This window comes from Gobio gobio (genome assembly GCF_949357685.1).
Source record: "Gobio gobio genome assembly, chromosome: 21".
In the NCBI taxonomy this organism is placed as follows: Eukaryota; Metazoa; Chordata; class Actinopteri; order Cypriniformes; family Gobionidae; genus Gobio; species Gobio gobio.
The window spans coordinates 35586760-35609844 of NC_137117.1; the positions used below are offsets into that span (position 1 = coordinate 35586760).

The 23085-nt window shown below is 41.1% G+C and overlaps 1 protein-coding gene across 2 annotated transcripts in view; it reads left to right on the forward strand.

Annotated features, from left to right (window-relative positions):
* Nucleotides 1–23085, forward strand: part of baz2a (bromodomain adjacent to zinc finger domain, 2A) — a 37087-nt gene that overhangs the window by 7999 nt on the left and 6003 nt on the right. For both annotated transcript variants that reach the window (XM_079802280.1, XM_079802281.1), the window contains exons 4-26: nucleotides 625–2337; nucleotides 2526–2735; nucleotides 4629–4988; nucleotides 5092–5152; nucleotides 7511–7619; nucleotides 8115–8222; nucleotides 8311–8533; nucleotides 9442–9503; nucleotides 9606–9671; nucleotides 10282–10659; nucleotides 11794–12048; nucleotides 12167–12381; nucleotides 12469–12543; nucleotides 13901–14072; nucleotides 14596–14658; nucleotides 16043–16187; nucleotides 18728–19371; nucleotides 19465–19675; nucleotides 20375–20530; nucleotides 20618–20778; nucleotides 20947–21012; nucleotides 21295–21581; nucleotides 21765–21900. In XM_079802280.1, coding sequence (XP_079658406.1) covers nucleotides 625–2337; nucleotides 2526–2735; nucleotides 4629–4988; nucleotides 5092–5152; nucleotides 7511–7619; nucleotides 8115–8222; nucleotides 8311–8533; nucleotides 9442–9503; nucleotides 9606–9671; nucleotides 10282–10659; nucleotides 11794–12048; nucleotides 12167–12381; nucleotides 12469–12543; nucleotides 13901–14072; nucleotides 14596–14658; nucleotides 16043–16187; nucleotides 18728–19371; nucleotides 19465–19675; nucleotides 20375–20530; nucleotides 20618–20778; nucleotides 20947–21012; nucleotides 21295–21581; nucleotides 21765–21900 — 5876 coding nt within the window. The remainder of the gene's footprint in view (nucleotides 1–624; nucleotides 2338–2525; nucleotides 2736–4628; nucleotides 4989–5091; nucleotides 5153–7510; nucleotides 7620–8114; nucleotides 8223–8310; nucleotides 8534–9441; nucleotides 9504–9605; nucleotides 9672–10281; nucleotides 10660–11793; nucleotides 12049–12166; nucleotides 12382–12468; nucleotides 12544–13900; nucleotides 14073–14595; nucleotides 14659–16042; nucleotides 16188–18727; nucleotides 19372–19464; nucleotides 19676–20374; nucleotides 20531–20617; nucleotides 20779–20946; nucleotides 21013–21294; nucleotides 21582–21764; nucleotides 21901–23085) is intronic.

Sequence of the window (23085 nt, forward strand, 5' to 3'; positions counted from 1 at the left end):
TGAAAACAAGTCTGATTTGACTAATGTTAGTTCACTCAAAGGTAATTCGATGTTTTAGATTAGGAAGTGATTCAAACTGTCTAATAGTTTAGCAGGTAATGTCTTGCCCCAGTTCTTCATTCTGCCTCACTCATCAGAAAACGGAAAACTGCATGAACACATGCAACCTAGATACAATAAAACAATCAACAAAACCGTGCTTTCCATTGAAGATCAAGATGCATTATCTGTCTTTTATTTATATGTTTGTTTTACTTTGCTTTGGCCTTATTCATGGTGTATTCAAATTGCTCTTCTGCTGAACACGAAGAGCATGAGACTGTTAGAGGCATTACTGTAGTTTCCACATTGATGCCTATGCTGATTTTGGAACTGCTTACTCGTTCACTCATTCACAGTGTAGCGTGAGTGCGAATGCCTGGAGAATAGTACGAGTAAAGGAGTGAATTCGGTGCAGATGCTGCACATTAGCAGCATAGTGCACTACATTCCAGGCCATGTCTCTGACCTAAAAATCCAGTTTTAGTTGTATTTCAAATCACATACCAATGTTTCTGGATTGTTGCTACGTGTCTGAACGTTTTTACATGTCTTGCTAATAGCTGTTGTGTGTGTTTTTTGTAGTTCATATGAAAGAGTCCTTTAAAGAAACAGATAAAGGCTTCAATGGAGTCGAGAGAAGCTCTGTACCCCAGCGGTTGCCCAAAACTGATGGTTTTCCTGTAAAGTCTCCTGCCCCTGTTTCCTCTACCGACTATAACCAGGGTGTGCAGCATCCATTGGACGTGGACGTGGAGAAACCTGCAAAACAACGTCAGGAGATGGGAGCTGCCGCAAAGGAGCTTAGTTCTTCCCCTGTCTCCGGACCTCCTCCACCACTGTCTAGTCCGCCTCGTAAAACATTGACCCTGGCTCATCAGATGGTCTCTGGACATGTTTCTGGGCAGAATTCACATTCTTCAGCTTCAGGATTTGCATTATCAACAGCTTTGGGCGTCAGCACAAACGTGTCCGTGTCTCCACCCTCCCCTCTCGCGCCACCTTCTCAGACGGTCCAAGGCCAAAGACCTGGTTTCTCTGCGCCTTCATCAGCTGATGGGACACTTGCTGGACATGGTACAACTCCTTCAATGTCTTCTCCTAAGAGCTCCAGAGCTCCACCTGCTGTTTCGCACAGCCAGTCTGTGGCGTTTCCTTCTAAGATCTCGATGCATCCTCCAACGGTGCCTGTGCTTCCTCAAACAGTTCCTCTGGCAGAGGCCCAGGGGTCAAAAAGTCCACAGGTCTCTCCAACACCTCTATCTTTAGCTGCGTCTCCATCTGTTGTCTCCGCTCCTCCCGCATTGGCACCACTGAAAGGACCCCAAGAGGCATCACCTCTAACAGGCCAGAGTCCTAAACATCCTGCTGCTTCCTCGACGCCAACATCCGGTGCCGATAACATCTCTCTCCCAGCTGTTTCTGCACTTCCATCTGTAGTCTCTGGTTCTCCTCAAGCTCCCGCTCTGGCGTCATCTACACCATCTCCCGCTGGTAGCTTTTCTTCTCAGGCATCCTCTGCACCTCTCAATGTTTCTCCTGCTCCAAACGTGTCTCGTTCCCTTGTTGGCTCTGCGGCTCAACCCTCAGACATTGTTGCAAACGTGGATGTTTGTTCTCGCAGTCCAGGGCAAGTGGGTTCTCATGGTGTAGGACGGTACAACTTTGGGGAATCGCACCCTACTCCTGGTAAACATGAGGCCTCTGCTTCCCAGAGTAAAGTTGGAGTCCTAATCGGCACATCCAAAAACGAGTCCAACACTGAGCCTCAATCTGAGATGCATAATGTGCAAACTCATGGTAGAAACCTTGAACCGGCTTTCGTTGTTCCAAAGGAACCTGAGAGAGACACTATGGCAGTTGGCAGAAAAGACCCATATAGTATCATAGATCAGGCTACCCCAAGGAAAGGAGAAAGTGACACTTTAAATGATACTTTTGGCACTGACACGTCACTGGACTACCCGTCCTTGGCTGAGTCAACCTACCTTGAAAGCTCAAGAGCAGAGGATGGGAGTTCTATGATGGACACTTTTGATAATTCTTATAGTCTTTCCCAGACGGGAGACCAATCAAAGTTTACAGAAGAATCCATGTTTGATGACTCCAGGGACTTGCAGGAGACTTCTTATGAAGAAGAAGAAAACTTGAACAGCTCAATGACCTCTACAAGTTCCACCGAGGAGACTCCCCTCAAAGATAACACATCTCTACTGGACGACTCTTTAAACAACACCTCACAAAACTGCTCCTCCCTGCTTTCTCCATCTATTAATGCCTCAACACTCTCTGTCAAAGGTGAGATTCCCAATGCACTAATAATGCTTTTACTCTCACTTGTTTCTAAAGAACCTAAAGAGTCCAAGCATGCCAATGGTTATTTGAATGCTTGGTAGACATATTGTGATCTGGAGCTTGGGTTTTAAGTTTAAAAAGGACATATTTGATTTCTAGTTGTTAAAAGCAACACATTTTATTCCCCATAGGTGATCAGATTCTTGGACCTGATACTTCAGACCTATCTGGAGGTGACCGAAGGTCTGCGCTCTCTGCAATGACCGCTAAAGCGCTGCAAGTGGTTGTAAGCGGTTCTGTTGAAGGGACGACCGCACGTATATCTGAAGCCCTTATCGCCATGCCAACAAAAAAGCCACGGAAGCCTAAAACCCCAAAGATGGCAGTTGCTGATGCTGAAAGTAAATGCATCGGTCATTTTTACTATCGTGCTGGCGTAGTTAATTTTCTTTAAAGGCATAGTTTACCTTAAAATAAAAATAGTCATCATTTACTCACTCTGGTGTTGTTCTAATGCAGTATGCTGTTCTTTTTTTTTTTTTTTTTTTTTTAGACCACAAAAATATATATATTTTTTAATTTCCTGCTCGCGCTTTTCATATAATGGCAGTGAATAGAGACCAGCAACAAGCTTTTTAAAATAGTCACAAAAGTATCACAGAATGATCCAGTGTAACACGTGTGGTTTATTCCAAGTGTTCTGGGGTATGCAAAAGAGTTTGGTGAAAAACAAATAACGCAGCGTCCGTTTTTATATCCATTTTTGCCTAGCGTTGATTACATGATTATGCTCCTATTCATGTAAATGCTTCCAAGCGCTACAAGACACGAGAACGCGCTGTTTGTCAATGTCCTGTCTGTGGCTGCGTCTCATGTCAGCTAATCGAGGGACACTCTGATACACACACACACACTCGACGCAAGGATGGAATCGCGTCAGTCTGCTGCACACATCGAGTTCTCTTTTGCTCTTGAACAAACAATAACAACAACACAGAGAATTTTGTGTATTCTCATATTAGGAGTCTTAAATTAGTTAAATAACGTCTTAAATGAACTTAACGAGTTGTGAGGAAATGAGATGCGCGGGACAGCGCGTGAGATCTGCGTCATGTTCGTCAGCGGCCGTTCTTAAAGTGACAGGAGCACTAATGATGCCTGTCATTAATGTTCATCACAGAACAACAGGAACAGAGAAAATTGTAGCTTTAATGATGATTAAACTATATTTAATTTATTATTTATGCAGTTAAGAAAGGTGTTTGATAACTATTACATTTCTGTATATGTCTAACAGGGAAGGCCACTCGTAAAAATAACATTTATTATAATGGTTTTATGTAAAGATTGTTTTAAGTTCACTTAAATTAAAAGTAGTTTTTTTTAAAGCCTAATAAATGTTGAAATTGGGAGTTTTCAGTTATACATAGAGACATTAGTATCAGTGATACTGGCCTTCATTCATAAAAAGATTCCATACAACACATATTTAAAATATACTGTCTTTAAATTGTTTCTACATTAATTTGGAGAGTAACTGAAATTATTACAATATCAAAATATTAAAAACTTGCAATTAATTACAGAATTTTTTTTTATTAATTCGTTGTTGTTTTTTTCATCGATTCCCAGCACTAATTTAATGAAAATCCTGACACTGGCCGTTGATCGTCTGTGCTCGACTGCACGTTCATGACACTATTAGCGCCGAAGTTCACTCCGACTCGCCCAGAAAAACCACACAATTTGTGAGAAATCAAGATTATAAAAAAAAAAAAAACACGAAATATAACTACTAGTAATCACAAAGTATCCGTGTACTTTCTTCACTTAGTTGGACTCTGTTTATCTGATGACAGTTGACAGATGTGATATGCAATAACTTTTTGTTGCGACAAATGCAACAAATATATTAATCTCAGAGAAGAAAGTACATGGATTGTATTTCATGTCATGTTTTTATTAATCTTGATTTCTCACAACTTGTGTGCTTTTTCTGGGAGAGTCGGAGTGAGCTACGGCACTAATAGTGTCATGAACGTGCAGTTGAACACAAAAGATTAGGTCAGGATTATCAAAAAAAAAATACATTCAATTTCGGTTTGTTTTTCACCAAAACCTATCGTATACCCCCAGCACACTTGGAATATACGGCACGTGTCACGTGGGTTAATTCTGATACTTGTGCTTATTTTTTTTTTAAAAAGCTCGCTAAATGATTTAATTTTCATGACTTAATTTGAACAATCCCTTTAATGAGTATGCTAAATACTGTCTTACTCAATTATTTCCAGTTGGCTCTCCTGATTGCATGATCAAGAAGCGGAAGTTAACACCTGACGTCCCAAAGGTTAGAAGGAGGAAGAAAACTGAGGAGAATGCATCGACTGCAGTGAAGAAGAGGAAAAAGGATACGGAGAGCATCTCTTCTGATACCTTAAATCCTTCAAATGCTCCGCTTTACCTTCCAAATGATCCACTGACCTTTGACCACGACTCAAGCCTGACCAATAATGAGAGCCCCATGGTCCAACCCAAGAGGATCTGGAAGCGCAAGATGAAAGATGGCGTGAATGAGGCAAAGCCTTCCAAACCAGCCAAAACTGAGTTGGCAGAAGGAAAAGCTGAAGATGATGATAACAGCTCCACAGCAGGTATCCACATATTAGGGATTGAAATTTGTTTAAGTAGTGGTCAGTCCATTTTGTATGCATACTTCTGGCACTTAAGATATATTTAATTGTTTGTGTGTCACAGGTGACACCCCAAGACGTAGGGTTGCAACTGAAGAGCAAGTCCAATTTCCTTTGCAGCACGGGTGAGCAGTCCTTTGTCCAATGTAGCGTCAATCAGGGCTGGGCACTTGCTATTTCCCAAGGAGCCCATGTGCTCCTATTTAAAAACATTTTTAGGAGTGCATAAGGAACTTAAGAGGTCCAATTGGAAATTTATCAAAATAATTAGTTTTTCTTAAATGGAACGGACCGGTAAAGAACCTGAAGCACACATCTCGCGGACATCCTATAGAATTCAGCAAATCAGATGACGACTTCGAAACACCTGAAGTGGTTCCAGAAAAGTGTGCCATATGCATCAGACATTCAGCCAACGGTCTGTGGGCATAATGTCTGAGGCTGAGACTATGAAAACCGTTGCAATATACAACAATGCCAAATTTTTAGTTTGAATCGCGCTCACAATTATTTAGCTAAATCAGTGGTCTTCGCTATTTTTTTCAGGAGAACCACACTGATAGGACAATCAGTAGGAGAGCCTCTTTTACCATAAAGTATCAAAAGTTACATCCAGTCATAAATGGCATGTCTGCTTATCAGTCGGTCATCCCTGAACATACAATATGCAATGCAATAAGTACAAAAGGTAGATAGATAGTTGGTTTGCATAATACATTTTTAATGTAAACTTTCTTTTAGTGCTGTCAATCGATTAAAAAAATTAACTAGATTATTCACTCAATTTTCTGTTTAAAACACATTTTTTATATATTTTATAATGTAATAATTTCACAGTAAATCACCAAATTAATGTAGAAAAAAACAAAGACAGTATATTTTAAATACTTTTTATGAATAAAGGCCAGTTTCACTGATACTGATGTCTCTACGATAGATTTTAAACATTAATTATAGCCATTCAACATTACTGTGTATTTGAAAGCTTTTTAACATTTATTAGGCTTCAAACTTATAATGAATTAAATATATATTAATCCTTATTAAAGCTACAAAAGTTATTTAGTCAAGAGCAGTGAATGATGAACATTAATGACAGACATCATTAGTGGCTGCGGTCGCTTTAAGATCTGCCACTGCCGAACATGATGCGCTGTCACACGCGTCCCATTTCCTCACAACTCTAAGTTTATTAGACGTTATTTAACTCTTTTAAACCTGTTCTTATGAGGATACTCAACAAAACAGACATTTAGGCATAATTCTGTGTGCTATAGTTTGCTCAAGAGCGAAAGAGAACTGGATTCTGGCGTGCTGTCTGTGCTCATGATGCTGGCGCGTAACCCACACCACTAATCCCAGTTGGCAACCCAAATCATATGCACGTAAAAAGTCATTTTGCCATGTAAATCGCATGATAAATACAATTTGTATTATATATATATACGCATTTCATGAGAATGTGTTGATCTATAAGAGCACATTTGCTGTTAAAAGCTGAAAAGACGGCCAAATATGGCAACTCTGCAGTGAGTCATGGACGTAAGGGCAGAGCAAGTTTAAATATCCTTTCTAGTGTATATTTCCATCTTGGAATGCCGCTGTTTTTTTTTTGTTTTTTTTTTAAATATAAATGAGTTGTAATAGAGCAGACACTTTGAGTTTTTAATGGGTTATGTTATAGGCCTGCTTGTTTTTATGAAATATATGTATGGACTGCATGATCATTTCACCGTGTTATTTACTGCCATGCAAGCCACAAATTACGCTGGGCGAGCCGCACAATGAGTAACACTGAACTAAATCACACTCTTTTGAAGTTTAATAATCACATTAAGCTGTATTGCAAGTTGCAACTCCTTTTTTCCATTCTCAAAGTTATTTAAAGGGATGGTTCACCCCCCCCCCCCCCAACCCCCCAAAATATTTTTTTTTTATCATTTACTCACCCAGTTTCTTTCTTCTGTTGAACACAAAATAAGATATTTTGAAGAATGTTGGTAACCAAACAGTTGATTGACTTTCATAGTATTTTTCTTTCCTACTATGGAAGTCAATGACTACCGTTAACTGTTCAACAGAAAAAAGAAACTCATACAGGTTTGGAAAAACTTGAGGGTGAGTAAATGATGACAGAATTTCCATTTTTGGTTGAACTATCCCTTTAAGACCTGCAATATTTAGGACCTACTTTTTATTCTCACACATGCTCCTAATTACATTTTACAGTGTGCACACATCTATTTTTATCTGAAGTGAAATGCTTGCACTGTCAAGCCCTGATAACAGATTACAATTATTTTTTTTGTCTTACTGGTAACATTTGCAGGATATATGGTAGCTAACATACAAATAGAAATCCGCTCCGGCAATCCTCTCAAAATAGTTTTTAAAAATGCTTATCCAGCAATTTCAAACAGCTGGATATTGATTGGTCTATGTATGGCAATCGTGTTTCATGTGCTTTGTTTCACATTTGCTAGCTGGAAGCGAGAGATTAGAGTCAGGAGGCTTGAAGACCGGCTGAAAGGGGAGACGTGGTATTACAGCCCTTGTGGCCGGAGGATGAAGCAGTTCCCTGAGGTCATCAAGGTGAGATCTGTTATACTTGTGCAACAAATGATTGCCCACAATCGGGTTCACGATTTTTTTGGGGGGGGTCTTCTGATGATAAATTGGGATTTGGAATTTAAAATGAGCAATAAAAGACTTCCAGGTTTGCTGTGTTTGTATGAAGGGCTGCACAATTTGGCCAAAGTTTTGTGATTTTATATAACAATATGGCTATAAAAATTTAATTACTAAAATAAAAATGACTAATTAAATTACTGAATAAAAATAAAATAAGATAAATTATTTAGTGAGATCCTGAAAACCCCAGATCATGAGCTGCTCGTGTGTGCCACTTCACTTTGAAGCACACAGCGTATATACATATTGAATTAAATGCAGCCTATGCGATTTGATGATCGCACTAAGCCATATAGTGATTTCAGTTTCGTTTCAAATACACCGTAACATCATCTGCATGAGATTTAAAAAGACTCGTCTTCATCCAGTTGCTTTGGTCTCTCCTACATTCTCCAGTATCTGAAGAGGCATCAGGATGGTCTCCAGGGCGTTTCGAGAGAGCACTTCAGCTTCAGTCCACGCATGCCAGTGGGTGATTTCTATGAGGAGCGAGAAACCCCTGAGGTGTGTATTAAGATGTCTACAGGAGCTACAGACACGAGAGCTACATGAACTGTTGCATGACATGCTGTTTCTTTTGAATCTGTTACAGGGTATGAATTGGTTCCTCCTTGCCAATGAGGAAGTGCCCTCCATGATCATGGCTATAACTGGCAGACGTGGTCGTCCTCCAAATCCTGACAAAGAGCCTCGTCCTCGTGGACGCCGAGCCAGAGGAGCCCAAGGTAGACGGCCAGGCCGACCTCCCAAGGCCAAGATGGAGGATCTGCTCAGCAAAGTGGATGCCAGGCTGCTGAAGAGACTGGAAGAAAAGGGTGAGTCTGAATATTCTCAACTGATGAACCTGCTAGCATGTGGGGAAAGGTACAAATGATCAACACTGCTCTGCGTCAAGACGGGTTACTTCAGGTGGATTGTCCGATTAATACAAAATAAACTTGTTGCAGAAGTGCCACCTTTTTACCCCTTTACCCCCAATTTCCACCGGCTGCGTTACGGCTCCGTCACGGCGGCGGAGTCAATAGGTTTCCATTAAAGTCAATGAGTGTATTTCCACTGAATGCGTTACAGCTGCGTTCCGACTCCGGCGATCCGCAGCCCTCCGCATTAAATACGCAGAGCTTCTATTTTTGCCGGATGCCGGAGCGCTCCGCAGCACTACAGGGCAGAGTACGCAGGACAGGAAGTCGAGTGACAAAACAGAACAGCCAGAAACAAAATAAAAGATCCGTTTAATTTTCAAAATAAAATACACCGCGCTCATTTTTCCCTACACTACACCTTGAAAACGTCATAATGGGAGGTGACAGGCTTGTTTTAACCCCGTTGACACGATGAATGAAGAAATGCTGATTATTGAGGTACAGAATCAACCCATCATCTATGACCCCTCACATCCTTTTTATAAGGACAACATTAAAAAGGATGGAAAACTGTTCCTGGTTTGGTAGTTCTGTTTATAGAAACTACATATCGCGCGATCACACCAGAATTCGCGAGATTACATGGGGCCTCGTGACGTCAGCTGTCAGTCATGACCGCAGCCGTTCCGCAACAAATCCGTACCTGGTGGGTATTGACGGACGACGGAACACGGAGCTGTCACGCAGCGGAACCGTTCCGCAGCCGTAACGCAGCCGGTGGAAATTGGGGGTTATTTTAGTCTTGTAGTCGGAGCCTTTTTGTCAGATATAATGAGCAGCTGATGTTAATTGTTTTACAGTGGATCTCACTGAGGACGAAAAAGTAAAACTGGTCAAGATCAAGAAGAAAATGAAGAGAAAGGTGAGCTAAATTCATAATATTTACTGTAACAAGTTCATTTTGCACAATATCTGTTTTCAACTTTTTCATCTGTTAAAACTGAGCATCTGATTTCTCATGCAGGCAAGAATGAAAAGAAAGGAGGATGCAAAGAATAAAAAGATCAGGCTGGAGAAACGGAAAGCAAAAGTAAGAGAAACAAACTTTTAAAAAATATAGCCCCGTTTCCACCGAAATGACCCGTAACAGTTTGTCCCAGGAACCCCCCCCAACCTGTTGCTGTCTGCATTTCCATCGCGATCTAAAGTACCATGGAGATTAGGCAAAGTAGGACTGCATGCGACTTTCCAGCTTAATAAAGCCTGAACCTCGTCGCCGGTCCATCAGTCTTATTTTGTAAACTCCATTGTTGATTCGAATAGCAAACAACTCTTACTGCACGCACCGCAACAGACTTTCAAAAATGGTGGTTGAAATAAAATTCTGCGTCTAGTCGACCAATCAAAATGCTGCATAAACTCAACCAATCAGCATGTTCAGCACACCAAGTCCCACCCCTGAAATTCCTGAACTTTGAAAAAGTACTACCTCACGAGCAGGGATTTTCTGAGGGGGACATTTCTACCCAGAACTTAATTTAGAGCCTGGTTCCTGTGGTCGAAATGCTCTTGAGTACCACCCCTAAGTCCCTAGTTCCTGGGGTGGAAGCGCGGCTTATGACTACAAAATAATTTTAATTGAATTGATTGAAACCCCAGTGTTCCGAGCTCTGATTGTGTTTTGTGGTGTGTTTGAGCAGTTGGAGAGAGCCAAAGAACAGGATGATGAAGACCAGTCTCAGACTCTGAGTCCGTCATTTCAAAGCCCTCTGTCAGCCGCAGAGGGGCCCAAGAAGCCTGGGCGCAGGAGGAAGGTCGCAATACCAGCGGCAGAGGTAGAGTTGGATCCGGAAAAGGCCAGCCCGATCAAGAGAGTGGCCAGAGCCCGCAGCAAAGCCAAGGCTCTTGCTAAGGCTCAGGCCCAAGCGGAAGCCGAAGCGCAGGCTGCTCTGGCGGCAAAGAGGCAGGCGGAGAGGAGGGCACAGGCTCAGAGACGAATGGAGGAGAGGAAGAGGCAGCAGATGATCTTAGAGGAGATGAAGAAGCCTGCAGAGGACATGTGTCTCCCTGATCATACGGTGAGCATGATATGCTGAGGGATTCACACATGGTAGATAAGATTTATCTAAGATTTATCTTTGCCACCTGGCAAATTCACAGTTTACTTTTGAAGCCACATTGATACTGTGAATTTGTTAGGTTTATGTCTTGCACTACCTGGAAACTAGTCACGTTTTGGCGAAATTCACCATTCTGACATTTTACTCGCATTGTACTTTAGAAAAGTTTCAATGCCATTTTCTTTTCATCTTCTGTATGATGTGTGTTAATAAGTTCAGTGCTTGCAGTGTCATTCAGCCCGTCTGTTGTTTTTGTTCACACCGGTTATATAATATGCGTTTTACCATTTATTAGGAAAAAAGTGAGTTTTTTTCATTTCACAGATATTTATTTTTTGCATTATTTGAATGGTAAAGTTATTTAAATCATGGATTTTATGGTTAATTTACAGTTTAGGATGTTACGGTGTTGTTTTAAAGAATGTTGCTACCTAAACACTATGTAGTTCTTTTCAAATAGAATTTTCCTATATTAATTCAACTGCTAATTTCAAGAAATATTTAGAAGAAGAATTTCCATCACATTTTTTTTGGGTGAGGCTTTGGATACAGATGTGACCCTGCTAGTTGACCATTGTTCGCGTTAATGTTAATGCTTATTCTAATGCTAACCTGTTTTCATGCTAATGTGCTTATATGAACGTGTTTGATGTTTAATATACAGTCATGTAGTGCAGGGTTTTCGACCAATGGAATTTCTATGTGGGATAATCGTTGATGCTTCAGAAATGAAAACTAAGACAACTTAAATGTTGTTTGTTGCTGAAAACGAGAGATTTGCCAATTTTTTTTGCAACGTTCTCATCTGCTCTCAATGCTGTCTCTGGTCTGCTGACATGTCCCATAGAAATTAATTGAAACACCCTCTCTGTTAGTCTCACTCTGCCCCCGTGGACACACACTTTAATACACATTGCTACCATTCTCACACTACTACGAACATGCCGATAATGCTTTTATTTTAATGGAAGAACAAGTAGTAGCCTACTATATTGTCAAGTACCTCTGAATGTTGGGTAATTAAAGTGTGATGTTATACCTGGGATGGTTTATTCCATCACTCATAATGTTGTCTTCTGTCTCTCTCTGTAGCCCCTCCCAGTGTTGTCACGGATTCCAGGACTGGTGCTTTCTGGTGTGGCCTTCTCCAATTGTTTAAGGGTGGTGGAGTTCCTGCATGGTTACGGAAAGATTCTGGGGCTCCAGGTGCCCAAGGATATTCCCAGCCTGAGCACCCTGCAGGAAGGGCTCCTCGGCATGGAAAAGAGCCAGGGCGAGCTCCTGGATCTGCTCATTAAACTGGTGGAGGCTGCTCTGCACGATCCTGGACTGCCCTCATATTACCAGGTTTGTCGTCTTTTGAGTGTGATAGGATTATTTTTCAAGACGAAGTGCAATGTCATGTGAGTTTGGCACTACATTTTACGGCATTTGAGTGATCAGGGATTTCTCTCTCCTGTCTCAGTCTGTGAAGATCCTGGGGGAGAAGCTGGTGGATCTGGAGTTGAGCCACAACACTGTGTCTGAAGTGCTGCGGATCTTTCTGGAAGCCCATGGCTTTGAGTTGGAGGTGTGTAACAGTCTCCGTACAAAGAGCTTCCAGACCCTCAAGCCCGATGTCAAAGCCTCCATACTGGCCTTCCTGGTGGAGGAACTCAACGCCAGCAACATAGTCACCAGGTCAGCAGGAATTCAAATCATATTATCATCCTAATTTGAAAAATTTCTATAGATATATATATATTTTCAACTGTTCTGTTTCCGCAGGGAGATTGATAACACACTAGAGAATATGGCAACCTACAGGAAAAACAAGTGGATTATAGAAGGCAAACTACGCAAGTAAGATCCTTGCATCTTTTCCTCAAAGCTTTTTATGAAAACCATTCAAAATTTGGTTGGTTTTCTGAAATGTGTGTAATTTATCACAACAAAACAACTTGAATTATTGCGTAACTCTGGGTCACGTGACTATAAACAAACAATAAGGGATTAAAACGGACTCTGGTGTGATTGCTCTGTTAGTGCGGTTCATTTGAATGAGTGTGAACGTTGCCATCCGAACCCTGTTGTGCACCAAAATGAAAAGGTGGGTCTCGGTCCTCTTCCAAACAAACTCTGGTGCGATTCGACTGAAATATGAATGCAACACAGACCAAAGACATGTAAACGAACCAAAAACAAGAAGACTCTAAAAAGGACCGAATACCTGTTTTTTCTTGTCACAGTCGCGATGTTGCCCATCACAGTTCGGTACAGGCATCAGAACCACATCTCAGATCTTCATTTGTGTGTGTGACGGAGGAATTCCTGCCACTGTTTTGACTCCTTTATAAGCTCTTCACAAGTTCTCAGCTGGTCAAAATACATCATATGTAGGCTTCACACATACAACAAACCCAGCACACAGCATTGTTTTGGTTGTTCAGTATGCTTTGTTGCAAAATATGTCATTTTATCTTTAGGTTCTTAAAAATGCCAGTGTGATCACTTAGCAAACCAGGACTAAATGTATCATTTTCTTTTCTTGGCCCGTACCAAAAGAACCAAGACAACTGAACTACAAGTGTGAACACACCCTAAAATTACTTTCTCAAAGTGACCATTGCATGCGCCCTTTGCGGGCTACAAATACCGTCCCCTTCCCGAAATCACCTTCTGTCGCAGTAACACAGTTTGGAATTGGCTTACAAAGAAAATGGCGATGCTAGCTTCTCTTTCCAAATTGCTATATAGTTACAGTATTAAACATCTGGTCTGGTGTTAGTACTTGTTGATGACACATGTTTGGACCAAGTTTGAGAGCAGTCTAAAGGCCCGTTCACACCAAGGACTATAACTATAAAGATTACGATTGATATATTCTAAAAAGCGTTCTCAATATTAAAGAACAGCAGAGTTCACACCACACCACAGCTATAACGATAACGGCACAGAAAAACTATATCATTGGAACCACTTTGAGAATGATTTTGTCCAGCTGATGAACGTTAAAAACATCCTGCTGTAACAAGCTCGAACATTTAAAGCGGCAGAAAAGCACCCACTTAGAATAAACAGAACGATATCATCCGTTGGTGTGGACACTAATATAGTTATCTTTTATAGTTATCGTTCTTGGTGTGAATGGGCCTTCAGACTCTTGGTTGGCTTTATCTTTCCTAAACGTGTGTGTGTGTGTGTTTTTGTGTCTGAGCAGACTGAAGGCTGCGCTGGTGCGGAAGACGGGCCGCCCAGAGGAGGAGCTGTGCTTTGAGGAGCGTCGGCGCAGTGCTCGTGTGGGCGTGGCCGAGGAGGAGAGCATCGAGGAGAACTCTGTGCTGGAGAGAGGGAGCCGCCGCAAAGCCAAAGAGGAGCCCAAAAACACTGAGGTGCAGATACCAGAGCTGTGCTTATGGATCACAATTGCAAAAATGTCTTTTTTTTTTATTTTTTTTATGATCGTTTAAATAATTTATTTAGTGCACTACATGTCAGATGTCAGTCAAAACATGTATACCTTGGCTGGTGATTAGATAAATTCGGTTGATTTATATAAGACCGGGTGTACTGACAACAGCTACTCTGAGGATGTGAAATGTTGTAATCTACTAAACATTTCCTTAGTGAGTGGTTTTAGTTAAGAGAAAAAAACTATCTTGACTTGAAGATCACTGAATTTTCTAATGGCCTTCTAAACCTATTCAGCACTACAATACTTTCTAGAAGATCCTTCAAACTCGGATGTGATTTGAGTCAAAACATGAGCCACTTCACCATTTTACCTTGTGACTTTTAAATAACACCAGATAAACATGACAATGCAAATGTGGTGTTAAATATGAAATTAATATGAAATATTAAATGTCAGTGGGTAAAAGCGAGTCCATGTTTTAACTATCCCCCCCCTCACAGGTTGAGAGCCCCAATACCTGCAGTGTTGCCGAGCTGGAGCGTCAGATTGATAAACTGACCAAGGTAAAATATTTAATCTCAGCTGCTGAAAATGCTCATCATTAATGTATGCCAAAAAAAGTTAATAATTATTCTTTACAATTGTTCTGTCCTGTGATTGTTTTAAAATTAAGCTCGGAGCATGTATATTATTGTAAAGTTAGACCAATTGAAGGAAGTTGGTATATTTAGGTAAAAATCTATTAATATTATTAGAGTTATTGTTATTTGAAAAAAAAATCCTTGCTTAAAATGAGTATAACCTTTCAAGAGAGTCAGCACACTCTACCAAAGAGGAAGCCTTCAAATGTGAGAGAAAATCAATCCTTCACTGAAAAAAGGGCAAAAGTTTCGGTCACATGTGCCAAGCTTACACTAGGCTTGTTCGATTTCATGCGGTGCCGCAAAGATCGGCTGAAACTTTGATTGGCTATCACATGTGCCTTCAAAGTACCGCAAGAGTAAAACGAGACCAGCCGCCTAGGTCAGGCACTGCAGCTGCTCAAAATCGGCTGCGAAAGCCTTGTTGACGACACACTTTTATTTTCATTGGTTAGATTCTGTGACGACAAGGACGACATGTTGCGTGTTTTTTCTTAGACAAGTTCCAGTACTTAGCCAATCTTGATATTAAATTACTGATATTCAAACAAAACGTTAACAAAAATTAGGATTATGCTATCTAGTAAATATATATTCTTATCGTATAAGAGTAACACTTTGGAAGAAAACGTTCTGGTTAACCGTGATGGAAAAAATAGCGTGGTCTGCCATGAATAATGTTGGTTCAGCACACTACGGAAAGCATGAAGTGTCCGACCTGACGGCCATCTCTGTACTCCTCCGCCGCCTGCAACCTGCAGATCTCGCCAGCCGGTGGCAGGCAAGTGTAGTTCATCTCGAACAAGCCTAATGTTTAGTGCAGGAGCCTTAATTTAAGGAGTCACATGGTTACATAGATCACACGATCAACCAAACCAGAAATATTTTTTAATGAGTATATACAGTTTTAGACTTGTTAATTCCAGAAGTTTCAAATGTTGGTTATGAATTGTACATTTTCAGTAGAGATGCACTGATACTAAATTTCTCTCGCCGATTATTCAGAATGATATCTGCCGATATCAATGCCGAGCCGATTGAAACAAATCTCTCCCAACTAATGCTGTAAATTATACAGGGAACCCTCTCATTTGGTACATTAGTATATTATATATAAAGGTTAAAATTAACAACAGAGCCCAACCTATTTATTTTCAGATACAATAGTAACTGAGTTGAATAAAAACTGAAATGTTTGTATACAACTCAGTTGCACATAAGGCAGTTTTCATAAACACTTGAGTCTATCAAAATCGGACTCCATTATTTTTATGTTTGGTCAAAATATTTTCTTCTGTGTGTTCAGCGCCAAGTGTTTTTCCGCAAGAAGCTGCTACAGTCGTCACATTCCATGCGAGCAGTGTCTCTCGGGCAGGACCGGTACCGCCGCAGGTACTTGCTGCTGCCTCATATGGGATGTGTCCTCGTGGAGGGAGCCGAGGACATCTTGGGTGAGTGGAAACTCCCAGCATGCAGTTAGTCTGGTATCTTTCTCACATAGAGATAAAGGCCTTGTCCCAGACGCCACACTTACGGTCCCCTAATAGTCTTTACTTGATGCAGTTAGTAGTCTGCTGTGGATTCACAAAAAAACAACAATTTTTAATAAATCTGTTTACTGCAAAACATATGCAGTAGGGCTGAACGATACATCGAATTTTCATCGTCATCGCGATATGAACTCGCGCGATGAACACATCGCAACAGACAGCCTGACACGATGAATAAGGGAATACAGTTTATTACATGCGCCAATCTGAGTAATGTATTATGAATACTTGGATTACTTCCACATTGAATTGCATTTTATAAGTGTAGGAATGCGGCCATCAAATCCTGCTTACTATTATAAAATATTTAGCTAACGTCAAACGGGGCCAACGGCTCTTGGGCTAGTAAATCAGCGCATAGGAGAACATTATGCGCTGATTTACTAGCCCAAGAGCCGTTGCACGTCAACAAAGCAGGAGCACCTGCGGTGGTCGGCCAAAATACTTTTTTTTTTTTTTTTTGGTATGTGAAGCTGTTTTACGTGAATATTATGACACGAGTGAAGCACAAATTTTTATTTATAAAATAAATAATAGGTTTGCAGTTAAATGTTACATCACAGCCATGGAAACATATGGATTCATGCCGATCGAGGCTTTATGTGGTGAGCCAAATTTAAGTTTGCTTGCGTTTTGCTATCTGGTCACACGATTTTCCCCGAATTTAACAATAGGCTTACTCCATTTTATTCTACTGGACATGGAATCTCTTATTTATTTTCCCAAATCCTCATTTACGTCTCTGACAGGGGATTAAACATTTCTTCCTTGTTTGATTTATTTAGGAGTAGGCTATATTCGCTTCATTTACTGTGGTAAAGTAGAAAAGGTAGGACAGATACATTTTACTTCAAACTTTACTTTATTTAACACAGTTTGTGCTGCTATTAGACTTGGTTTTGTGAGATTTTGTGTATAGCGCATTTCACACACGCCGGAGATTTTTAGTTTCGCTTTCTCTCACAGCGCATAATCAAACAAAGCCTACGTTCTTGACCCTGTGGAAGATAATTTCGTTCTTCACATTTTACTACAAGTAGCCTATCAGTTTTGGAACATCAGAAGAAAACATGAAGATATTTGAAAACGATGCTTCTTTCCTGCTCGTGTCATCCCTTTCAGCGCAAAGGCATATGACGCACGTCTGTGGGGAAATATAAACGATTTTTTTCTTTAACTAATATTTAACTTATATTATTTATATTTCGATTATTTACAGATATTTATTTAAATGTTTTACAGGCTGTAGTAGGCTATGTTGTTTCACTGACGGAAGTAGGCCTGCTAAAATAAACACGCATGTTTGAGCCTTATATTTTTTATTTTCAAAATGTAGGCTATTTAATTGAGATACATATATATATATATATACACCTCAATCTCAATTAAATAGCCTACATTTTGAAAAGAAAAAATATAAACGAATAATATATTTAACGAATGTATAACGAATTTATAATATAGGCTAAAAATATAAATTGGCCTAGGCGTGCGTGCGTGCGTGTGTATCCGCCACCGCGCCACTGCACAGTTGCACTGCCGTGTTATAGTTCGTTCTCCATTCTCTTTTTTTCTTTAATATGAAATGCTGTTTGAATACATGTATTTCGTTACTGCCAACACTGAACACGACCTATTAAAGCACTAAGACATGGGAACAGTAGGCTATAGCTATATTCACATTTGAATATTTATCGCAAGTCATATCGTCATCGCAATATTAAACAATGTTATCGCACATCGCAGCTTTTCCTCATATCGTGCAGCCCTAATATGCAGAACAAAAACATCACAGACAAGTGTCATGCATGTGAAACACTGCACGTTTAGTTTCTTCTTGGTTTTCTTGTTACAATGGCCACACGATTTGGCGATTTAAAGTTGAATTGAGACACTTTTTTTTTTTTTTTACGATTTGGCCAACATTTTTTAAATTTATAATCAATATGGCTTATTATTATTAATAATAATAATCATTATTATTATTGTTAATGTACTATTTGTAATAGTAGTCGTAGTAAAAAAGAAGGAAAATAAGAAATTTTACTTGTAATATTTCACTGAAAAATAAAAGTAGTATTTTAGAAAAATACGATTTTCTTTTTTCTTTAACATAACAAAATTACAATACTAATATTTAATAAATAATTTATAATAATAAATTCACATGGCTAATATTATCAATTTTGGAATGGTTGTCAGTTCAGTTGTTGTTATTATTATTAATAATAATTATTTCACATTCTGGTAAATTAGCAATTTTCTGAAAGTTTATTGTTGTTAATAATAATAAACTTGTAAAATAAATAAAACAGTTGGCATACAGTAACAGTATAGAGATTAAGTTTTGATTTATATATTTTTTAAAAAGTAGTAATATTTCTTGTGCAGCCCTACTTGTTATCCACATTAATGTCCAGTTATTACTTCCCTGTGTTCAGCCTCAGGTGAAGTGACAGTCAGTGATGAACCTGTGACTTATGTGAAGGTCATAACCCCAGTGAAAGCAGAGGTTAAAGCTGAGCCTCCCCTCTCTCCGGGTTTCGGGACAAGGCCCGCCTCTTCTCCTCGAGCATCCCAGCTTTCCCCCGCAGAGGTGGATCCTCTACCCGGCGAGGCCTCTCTGATGAGCAGCCACCGAGGACGGGGACGGCCCCGTAAGATCAAACCGGAAGTGGAGCTCCACCTTCGAACCGCCAAGAACCGGCGGCGGCGACGCTGTAGCAGCAGATCAGCAGGTGAAGACTCAGCCCTTAACTCCCCTGTGCAGGATCTCGCTCAGCCCGCTTTCCAGGCCCCTCTCGAGCAGCCGCAGGACACAGAGGCTGACGGTAGCACGCCGATCGCAGCTTCTGGAGCCGGTCAGGGGGACGATAACAGCCATCCGGAGGACAGTATGAGGGAGCAGGCAGAAAAACAAGGCCAGTGGTTCAATCTGTTACCTAAGGAGCCGTGCGACGAGGCGTCTCTCTCGCAGCCATGCGAGAACACCCCTGCACCCACTTCATCCCCCGCTAAAGACACTCCAGAACCCCTCGGCTGTGACCCGCTCGCTGCACCTCCACTGCAGCCTCCGGCGACACAGGTTCATTCTTCAATAATATCACAAAGGCAATGAATATCCTGAATGCTGAAGGTTTCTCCTTCTGATCGCTTCTCCCTGTGTCCTCATCCTCAGATGCAGATGGAAGCTGCTCCTCTTCCCGTTCCTCAGGTGTGCTCCACTCCAGCTCCCAGGGCTGGTAGGAGACGCAGAAGAGGTAGCGGGCCGTCCCGGGTGACCTCTCGATCCAGCACGGCTAAGAGGCGCGGCAGACCTCCCTCCAATCTCTTCCAAGAGGTTGAACTGAAGTACTTCACTCAACTGATGGTGAAGCCTATTCCGTTAGGTGAGTGTCGTGATGTTAACCGACTTGACAATGAAAGACGTTTTTGCCCATCCTGCATTTGTAGATTATAAAAGTGCTTTTCTAAGCCTTGCCAACTTTACCATCCAGTTTTCTTTTGAAATACTGAAGATAGGAATTGCCATTGGATGTATGTTCATAATATTTGAATACGTCACCAAGGCATCTTTATCAAGCCCAGAGGTTTTTAGAGGAGTTGATGGAAAGCTAATAATGAGTTAAATCATTAAAATGTAAAATTAAAGGGATAGTTCACCCAAAAATCATCATTTACTCACCCTCAAGTTGTTCCAAACCTGTATGAATTTGTTTCTTCTGCTGAACACACAAGATATTTTGAAGAATGTTGGTAACCAAACAGTTGATGGGCCCTATTGACTTCCATAGTATGGAAAACAAAAATACAATAAAAGTCAATGGGGCTCATCAACTATTTTATCAATTTATAATTCCTGTATTCCTAAACCTCAGTAGTGTTTTATAGATTTAGATCAGTCACCGTTTTCACAAATAGAGCAGTCACAATTTTCACAAATATGCGTTTTTGTAGTTTACATGGAGACCATATCGGTATCGTTTTTAAAAAATAGCATTTTCAGGCCTCCATAACGCTTGTGCGTTTTGGCCAATCATTTACATTTTCGAGTAAACGGCCCCTAAATGTCTTTCTCTCTACTACAGAGATGGTGAAGGGCTGGTGGTGGATCAAAGAACCGGAGGAGCTGACAGCCATTCTGAGCACCCTCCACCCACGAGGCATTCGAGAGAGGGTTCTCCACAAACATCTCACTAAACACATGGAGTATCTGGCTGAGGTCTGCAGACGTCCCGTGACCGGTGAGGAGCAGGAACATGCAGAGTGCGAATTCAGGCTTTGGTTGATGGCAGCATGTTTAGTGCGTTCTTTTGCTGGTTTCTTCCCAGATCCCATCTTTCAGAAGACTGTGGAGGATGGTGATGCCCTGCTCGAGGCGTCTAAACAGGCATGGAGTGAGCAGGAGAGAGTCCTGAAGTTAGACATCAATGTTCTCCAGTGGGTGGAGGACCTGGAGCAGAGGGTAGTTGGTGCAGACCTTCAGCTCAAGGTAAAGGAAACCGATTCAAAAGAAATGTTTTCCTTCATTGAAAGAATCACAGCACTCTAAGCTTTTGTTCCAATAGTGACCAAAGGGTGGCGCTGTTTGTTTATACTGCATTCACAACACACAAGCACGCTCACTTTACCACAATATGTCCACAATCTCTATTTCCAGGTGGCCATTCCCAACACGGAGAGTGAAACTGAGGCTAGTCAGGAATCATCAAGCTCTCAATTTCAGGTAGTGACAACCAGCAGCGCACACACTCAAGTGCTCAGAGTCTGCTAATCCCAAAGTGTAGAGGAAACTGTTCAGTGAATTACACTTCATTTGAGGACTGAGCAATTTCATAAGGTTGTGTCATAATCATTCAAAGTAAATTGTCAGTGTTATTTATTTATTTTTATTATGTTTTAACTTGGATTTCGACATCAGAAAAGCCTTCGAAGCTGTCATGGCATTAAGAAAAGCTAAGCAAACAAATTCAAAATGAAAGTTTACAACTCTGGACATTTGTTTCAGATCTATACCCCTCCCGAGGCGGACTCCACGCGGGAGGACCTGCAGTATTACGAGCACGAGGTTGACCCTAAGGACGACTGGATGGTCAAGACTAAAAAGGAATGGTCCGACCTCCTCCGAGTGCCCAGCAACCCCTTGGACATGGCTGTTCTCCGACTGAGTAATCTTGAGCGGAACGTTGAGCGGCGTTATTTGAAGGAGCCGCTGTGGAATCTGGCAGAGGTGGTCCGCTTGGCACCTCTCACCCCTCCACCTGGCGGAGAGGATGTCCCGTTAGATGCTGTTAGGTGAGTCAGATTTGATGGTTGTTTGAAAGATGATGCTTTGGAGATATTTTCTTTTAACCATCATATAGCACTTAATTATTATCCTATAATCATATTTTTTAGTCTTCATCAAAATCAATCTTTGCTTTAACATATATACATGTGCTCTGGAGCATATCAAACATGTTTGCTTGTCTTTTATAGCTTGGAAAGTGAGATCACACCCAGGTTGAGGATGTGGCGGCAGGGCCTGGACCGCTGCCGCAGTGCGTCTCAACTCTCGCTCTGTCTGCTGCAGCTGGAGAAAGCCATCGCATGGGAGAGATCCATCGTCAAAGTGGTGAGAGCACACACATAAGCTTAGCTTCAGAGCCTGTATGGTTGTTATTATATGATGCATATCATTTTTTATATATACATACCTGAAAGATATCATAAAATCGAGAAATTACTTATTTAGGTCTATATCAGTGTCTTAAAGGGTTAGTTCACCCAAAAATGAAAATTCTGTCATTAATTACTCACCCTCATGTCGTTGGACACCCGTAAGACCTCCGTTCATATTCGGAACACAAATGAAGATATTTTAGTTGAAAGCTGATGGCTGAGAAAGGCTTCACACAGGCCTCCATTGGCATTCAGTACATTGACACTTCCAAGATCCATGAAAGGCACTTAAAACGTCGTTACAAAGTCTATCTCACCACAGTGGCTCTACAATAATCATACAATGCGACGACAATAGTTTTTGTGCGCAAAAAAAAATCAAAATAACACCTTTATCCAACTTGTTCTCGACTTCCGTGTGTGCCTCCACGACGCATGCGCGAGAATATGACGTAGCGCCGGTGTTCGGGAATCGATGAAATACACACTTAAGCCCCATTTTGAGCACTACGCCGAGACCTAAAGCACGATCAATGTAGAATCCAACAGCTTAGACACGCGCGTCTTCCTCTGCTCGTAAACAAATCGCTTCTGGGTCATATGTCCGAACGCCGGATCTGCGTCATATTCTCGCGCATGCGTCGTGGAGGCACACACGGAAGTCGAGAACAAGTTGGATAAAGGTGTTATTTTGATTTTTTTTTTGCGCACAAAAACTATTGTCGTCGCATCGTAAGATTATTGTAGAGCCACTGTGGTGAGATAGACTTTGTAACGACGTTTTAAGTGCCTTTCATGGATCTTGGAAGTGTCAATGTACTGAATGCCAATGGAGGCCTGATTGAAGCCTTTCTCAGCCATCAGCTTTCAACTAAAATATCTCCATTTGTGTTCCGAATATGAACGGAGGACTTACGGGTGTCCAACGACATGAGGGTGAGTAATTAATGACAGAATTTTCATTTTTGGGTGAACTAACCCTTTAAGCCGGTAAACGGGGTCTAAAACGTTTTGAGTTTGTCCACTTTCGACCATGTCCAGAGGTAGTCAAAAATGCAGCCACAAAAGACTGTATACTCTCTGCCTACTGACCGTACATGCCTAAACATCATGGGAAGCGCGCTAGCCATTTAAACTT